This window comes from Apodemus sylvaticus, chromosome 1 (genome assembly GCF_947179515.1).
Source record: "Apodemus sylvaticus chromosome 1, mApoSyl1.1, whole genome shotgun sequence".
In the NCBI taxonomy this organism is placed as follows: domain Eukaryota; kingdom Metazoa; phylum Chordata; class Mammalia; order Rodentia; family Muridae; genus Apodemus; species Apodemus sylvaticus.
The window spans coordinates 61,147,179-61,154,003 of record NC_067472.1 but is presented as its reverse complement, the minus strand read 5'-3'; the positions used below and the strand labels follow the sequence as shown (position 1 = coordinate 61,154,003).

Sequence of the window (6,825 nt, the reverse complement as noted above, 5' to 3'; positions counted from 1 at the left end):
ACTGTTGGTTTTTAAGATGATATACTGGGGACAAGTGACTGAGCCTGGCTTTTTGGGAACGCCAAGGCCCAGGCTTTTGCAGTGTAATATGTTAACATATCCAGCGTGCCCAGCTTCCTGAGCCCTGAGCCTGCCTAGCTGTGCAGCCACAGCAACTCCTGTGTCCTTACATGCTGGTAAGCAGCTGCCCCATCCCGCTCACACGCACAGTGCTCTCCTCAGGAAGGCCTGGCCGTGTCCATACCACAGGGTTTATCCTGTAGCTGCCCGCAGCCACATGTAAACCGGGTTACCTGTTGAGAGAATTTTGGGGTCATAGGGAAGAGGGGCGAAAAGAACGTGCGGCCAAGTCAATGTTCACTGATCAAAGCCGTAAACTTTAATGGCGCCAGACCTTTTAACAGTTCGGGCAAACCCTTCCCCCCAGACTCTAGGCTGAGTTCCGGTGGAAGTTGTCTAGCTTCTCTTGGAGGTCTTCGTCTTGACTGCTCCGGCAGCCGGGTGGGTCACTTGCTTAATTCAGGAATCTCTATACCTGGAGGAACAATGAACTTAACCTTTACTACGAGCGCTCCACCCTAGGTGGAGCAGGATCCTGGCTAACTGGGAGAAGTTAACCTTGACCAAAGTCAAACTCTGACCAAGTGCAAGACTGTCCCAATATGGCTCTGTACATGTCCTCCCTTTTTTTATTAATTTGAACACGAGGAGGTAGAAAACAAGTGGATAAATATCTTTCATAAGAAGGCGGGCCTTAACCAGGAGGGGAAGCATTGACCGTAATTCTTCTTAAATATTGTATAACGTCTTTTTCAGAGGAGGGGTAATAGGCTCCCTTATTATTTTAAGGACAGCCTCTCGACGTTAACCCCTATGTAATTAGGTGTACTTCCTGGGGACTCAGAAGCAGAAATTCACCTCCCCATGTAGTGCTTTGCCTCGCACGTCTCGCTGGTACCCATGTTTGTTCAAAAACAAACACACATAGATCTGAGTTCTATGTGGCTCTCTCTTTGGAGATCTACTTGTGTAAGTTTTGAAGCCAGGGGGGTCTGCAAGTGTCTTTAACAGACATGTAATCTCTCCATCCAGGTGAGCCTGGGTGGAGACAGCCAGTCTGCTTAACAGACAAGGTCAAGAGTTAAAGGTGGAATAGGATTAACTTGTCCCTGAAGTATCTAATTCAGTTGTAAATTAACAACTTTAAGGACCCAAGGCTTGGCCTCTGAGATGGGAGAGGTAGCCTTGTGAATCAAGAAATAAGCTGTTACTTCTCAGGAAAAGTGGAGACTATATGTTAAATTAACACAGCTGGCTGAAGATTGTTAGCCATCTTCAAAGTTGGAATCTTCAATATTGGAATTATTTCTAGACTAGTCTATGGTTAAGTCAGCTGAACACAATAAGGAGAAGAGTCATTTTAACTCTTCTTTAGATTAATTTTTCCTAAGCTAGCTTAACAGTCTCTATTTTCTGTCCCACAAAGTCTAAAAGCTTGAAGCTAGGCAATTTATCTAACCTGGGACATTTAACAATTGAGGTAAGTCAAGAACATATACCCAATATAGCTCTTATGTTATCATGGTCTGGGCATTCAGCAAGCACACAGTCAGCATATCTTCTGTAGCATTCTGTGGAAAAAACAGAGGACATGCCTTCTCCCCCAATATTAAATCAGGATCATGGCATATGTTAGTAAGTGAATTTCTTCATTTCACCTAGACATCAATATGTCTAATTACAAGATGTCATATACAATTAGCAAGGAGTTTCTTGGCATCTAAATTTTAAAATTTTCTTAAAAACATGCAAGCATAATTTAAATTATATGCACAGGGACACAATTTCCCCTCTCTTCTTTCTTCCAAGAAGATATTGTTTTATTAATTTAAGTTGGAACACAAAGTATAAACTATAACATAGGCAATAACTATGTAATTATATAAAATATAGTTGTTTTTTCTGTTAGAGTAGTTGTAACTAGACAGCCTAAAAATGAATCAGTTTGTCCACACCACAGGTTTCAGAGATGATGTTTCAGAGGTGGCATTTCTTTAGTGTTGAACCTAGGGCAAACCAGGCAGACCCACAGTGAGGCTCACACCCAGACAGGAATGGTTTCTTTGTGACCGATTTGTGGCCTAAGCACTCCAAATACAACTTTCTGTAAATGCTTCACTTGTTTTGGAAGGAGCATCTGAAGCAGATGAAGGCACAAAACTACAGCCCAGGAGAGGCTCAGGCTGCGGGTCTGCAGGAGGACTGGGTGCACAGAGCTGTTTAATGCTCTCTGTTCCTAAACAGCACCTGCAGAGTGACTCTTTTGCTCAGGCCAACCTTGCTCTAGGTACACAGAGCACATGTTCTGCTGTTGGCATAGTACCTGCTAAGGGATGATGTGGTCTCTCCCCACAGGCGAGTCTAGGTCACCACAGCACGATGGACAAAACCCCCCTCATCTGTGACTATGGTTCTGGCTTTAGTAAGGTGGGCTTTGCAGGAACTCAGGCCCCTCAGGCTGTCTTCCCCACCATCCTCGGGAAAATGAAACATACCGTGAGTAGCCCCTGGCTCCATCCTCCAGCCTCCTCTGCTGCTCTTGCTGTGACTGTCATAGTTCCCAATGCTCTGACTTCCATACTGCCTGCTCCCTGTCAGATGACTCAAGAAGGTGGCCTTAGGGACAGAGGAGAGGCCATGTGCCTCTGGGTGCAGCTTCTCTTTATCTCTAGTAACTCTCCCTCTAGCAATACAACTTGGGTTTCAACTGGAGCCTCTGGCAGCCTTCTCCTCCCACTTCAGGGACCCCTTCTCTGAGCTTGATTGGCAGTGCCCCTCCACACAGAGAGTGACTCCTGCCCTGTCATTCTGATAGCTACCAGCTTCCTCTGAAGTGCAGTTGCTGGCTCTCTGTAGTGTAAGGTCTTAATGTAGGCTGTACCTGAAGTCATCCCATAGCCCCACAGGGAGGGGAAGCAAACATACATTAACAGTACCCTGGAGCTTCTTATTTATGGGCATGTCCAGAGAACCTCAGTAGACGCCTGGTACACTGGAGAGTCCTGATCTCCGTAGACTCTTACCCAGATCTATGTAACATGTGAGTTATAAACCATATACCCATGTTCAGTACTGGAGAGAGAGAGAGAGAGAGGCTGTGTGAGTGTGGCAGACAGTCATGGCGGATGATGTTTGCAGAACCACGGCCAGGAGGGAGCATTGTGGGGGCCAACCATGCTCGTGGCCGGTTATGTGGCATGAGGCAGAGGGTCATAGCATGGGAAAAGTCAATTCACCATGAAGACCATAAACAGGGTTTTCTACTCAGCCTGTCCCTTCCCTCTTCTTCAAGCTTGCCTTCCCTTAGCCATGTTCCCTGTCAGCCTTGCCCCAGCCCTGGGCAGCAGGAGTGACTCCTATGTTCAGGAGAGTCTGCTTCCTTTTCTTCTTCAGGCGAGAGACTCAGCTGTACTCTAGGCCTCTGATGCTGATCTCTACCCAAGGCTAGTGACTGGCAGTAAAGGTGGTGGGGTGTTTGGTGGGAAACCTGGAGGGGACAGAGAGGCTGGACAAGGACAAAGTCATTCTTTCCATTGCAGTCCTGACCCACAGGCCACTAGGCCAGTAAATGGTAGCTTCAAAGCTGGGTTTGATCAGGTCTCAGACATGACCCCCACACTCACACAACCACACTCTGAAAAGCATTCGAGGAGGCACAGCATTGACTGTGCCACGTCCCCCTGGTCTGCCGTCTGTGAGGCCTCACTCCACATGCTCCCAGCAGTGCATGGGCTCCACAGGGCACTGAGGGAATTGTTCCCACTTGACAGAAAAGGGGATGGAAGCTTGGGGAGGTGAACAGCTCACCTGAGGTCTTGATTGGTGGTTCTCAGATCAAGGCCAAAGCTATAGAAAGGGCAAGATGGCTGAGAACAAGCTGTGGGCAGTGGGGCCTTGAGCACAGGCCTGTAAACTCACTATACTGCAGCATGCCTGCAGCATCCCTGAGATGCTTCACTGCAGCAAGGTATCATTGCACCACGTACTGTGCACCACTGCAGCATAGTTCCTCCACATAGCTGCATGATAACAGATGGTACCATGCACCCATGCAGCATTGCCACAGCCCAGCATTGCATCATTGCCCAGCCCTATGACTGTCCTGTCACACTTGCACCTTGTCACTCTTCCCTGTTGTCCCACTACTCCATGCACATGGCTTCCATCTAACTTAAGCATTAGCTTATCCCGGAGTCCCTGATCTCCTCTGATGAGTAAGTATGACTCAGGGGTTCCTCCACGGTCTCATTGAGCCAGCCTTCCATATAGAATGGGGCACCCACTTTCCCTGTTTCCTTCTTTCTGTTCTCAGACATGAGCATAGCCTAATGTCTCTTCAGTCTTTGTCCTTTCTGGGATTCCTGCCCCTTCATCCAGCTAGCCCTGCTAAGTCTTCACAGCTCTGATCCTAATGTTGGTTTTTGTTTGTTTGTTTGTTTGTTTTTGGTGGAATGAGGTAGATGCCCAGTCCCTCTTACAACATGGAAAGTTCAATCCACCTGAAACCCAGGAGCTGCAGGTCCTTTTCCAGCAAGCCTTCCAGACCAAGTGTGTAGGATGTGTCCCCATGCCTTCCCTCTGATAGTTTTCTTTGTTGGCCTCCATTTCTACACATGCAGTGTGATTGTCCTCATAGTGACCCTCAGCAGCCCTGGACCTTGAAGGCAAGTGCCCCATTTGCTAGTAACCACTGCTGAAAGTGTGTATGGTTGGAGAGCCTCCTCCATATTCAGGCTGGTGACCAATACCAGTTCCCAGCAGCCTCAGGGCACTGGCTCAAGCTCACACATGAAATCCATGTACAGTGGGCCTAGTCCCAGCATGCCACTCTCAGGGGCTGTCCTGTTCTGCCTGTGTTTTTCAGAATGTGCTAGAGGGGTTGGAAGAAAAAGACTGGTTCATTGGAGCTGAGACCCAGAGTAATCGAACAGAGCTGAATATGTATCACCCCATCTCCCGGGGAGCCATCACCAACTGGGACAATGTAGAGAAGGTGAGCTACAACTTCTTGGGGAGGGGCCAGTCATGCCCCAGCCACTGCCCTTGGCACTGAGGAATGGTGTTTGTGTGGGTTATTGGGGGGGGGGGGAACACTGCTTTATTTATTGAGTTCTTATATCTATCACCCTTCCAACCTTTATTCTACCCTAATCCCTTCCAATTCCACAAAACTACATAGGAGAGAAAGGAGATTAGAGGGGAAAGGGAGAATAAACCTCTTTAGTCTATTCCCTGCTAGGTGGCATGGGTTTCTTAGGGCAAGTCCAATCTTTGTAGTTAGCATAGCTCCAATTTCTTCTTCTAGTCTCTTTGTGTATTACTATTTGACAAACCTACAGCACCAGGAACCACCAGCAGCAGCCTCCTCATAGTACATGCTGGATCCTCTGGTATTTATACCCTTTTGAAAGTTCCAAGAATTCCAAATGTCACACACTTACAGAAACTATCCGCAGCAGGCAAAACCACACTCCTGCTAGAGCAGGAGGCAAATGATAATCACCTGCTGTGAAGCAGTCTCTGACCCTGCACCTGGGATTAAAACAAAACATTCACATAACATAACTGGGTGTTTAAAGAAACCAAAGTTAATGCTATGGGAAGGACCTGCTGGTTGGGTCTAGCTCTGTTGCTGCTCAATACCTCCACAGTCATAGCCTCAGGGGTCCAAGTCAGGAGACCAGAGTTCCAGTCCTCTACTTATTGCCCACACCTCCAGGACAAGGCATGTCCTCTGGGACCCTCTGGGACAAGGATGCCTTGTCTATAAGGTGATATGATTATTCCTATGCTATTGCAGCTGAGAAGGAATGATGGATAAGAAGTCATTAGCCTTAGGGAAGTAAAACTTGAGTTGAACTAGTCATCAGTGACACCTGCACTTGAGGGCGTGTTGCTTATGATCTGAGCCCTGAGGCAGCCATGATGAAGCTCCACAACCACAGATTTAAGCCTCAGACATCTGTTGTCTCATAGCCCTCATGGTCAAGGTGTTGGTATAGGACTGCTGCTTAGGACTGTGAGGGAGAGCCTGCCTCAGGCTGTTCCCTAGTTTCTGGAAGCCTTTTGGACAATCTTTGGGGGCTCCTTCACTTGTACAGTATTACTTCAGTCTCTACTCTCCTGTTTGCAGGGCATCTTCCCTGTGTGTCTTTAGTTCAGATTATCCCCTTTTATCAGTGTAGTAAGAGTTAGATTAGAGACATACCATTCCAGTATAAACTCTTGTCAGTGTCATCAGTGATTCCTGCTGGGAACAGAATCTTGGTCTTCTGCAAGAGCAGACAGTACTCTTAACCACTGAGACAACCAGCCCAAGACATGGCCATTAAAGCTGAGCTGTACACCAGGCAGTGGTGGCACATGCCTTTAATCCCAGCACTTGGGTGGCAGAGGCAGGTGGATTTCTGAGTTCAAGGCCAGCTTGGTCTACAGAGTGAGTTCCAGGACAGCCAGAGATACACAGAGAAACCCTGTCTCAAAAAATAAATAAATAAAGGTGAGCTGTGTGGAGGTATTCTTTTTCCATCTCAGCTCCATGGTGGCAGAAGCAGGAGATTCTGGAGTTCAAGGCCAGCTTAGACTACTAGGCCCTGGATCAAAACAAAAAGGTAACCAAATTATAATGAGGCCTCTACAGTGGATCCTAATTCATGTGACTGTGGCCTAAGAAAAGATCAGGCCATGGATTTACAGAGCATGACCCTGTGAGAAGATGACAAAGAGACAGGCCTTCAGAGGAGCAATCCGTGACATCTCCATCTC

At 47.5% G+C, this 6,825-nt stretch overlaps 1 protein-coding gene across 1 annotated transcript in view; it reads left to right on the top strand.

Moving 5' to 3' along the window:
* Positions 1-2,439: 2,439 nt before the first annotated feature.
* Positions 2,440-6,825, top strand: part of LOC127677137 (uncharacterized) — a 28,809-nt gene continuing 24,423 nt past the window's right edge. The window contains exons 1-2 of the mRNA XM_052172353.1: positions 2,440-2,556; positions 4,925-5,053. Of these exons, the coding sequence (XP_052028313.1) occupies positions 2,440-2,556; positions 4,925-5,053 (246 nt within the window). The remainder of the gene's footprint in view (positions 2,557-4,924; positions 5,054-6,825) is intronic.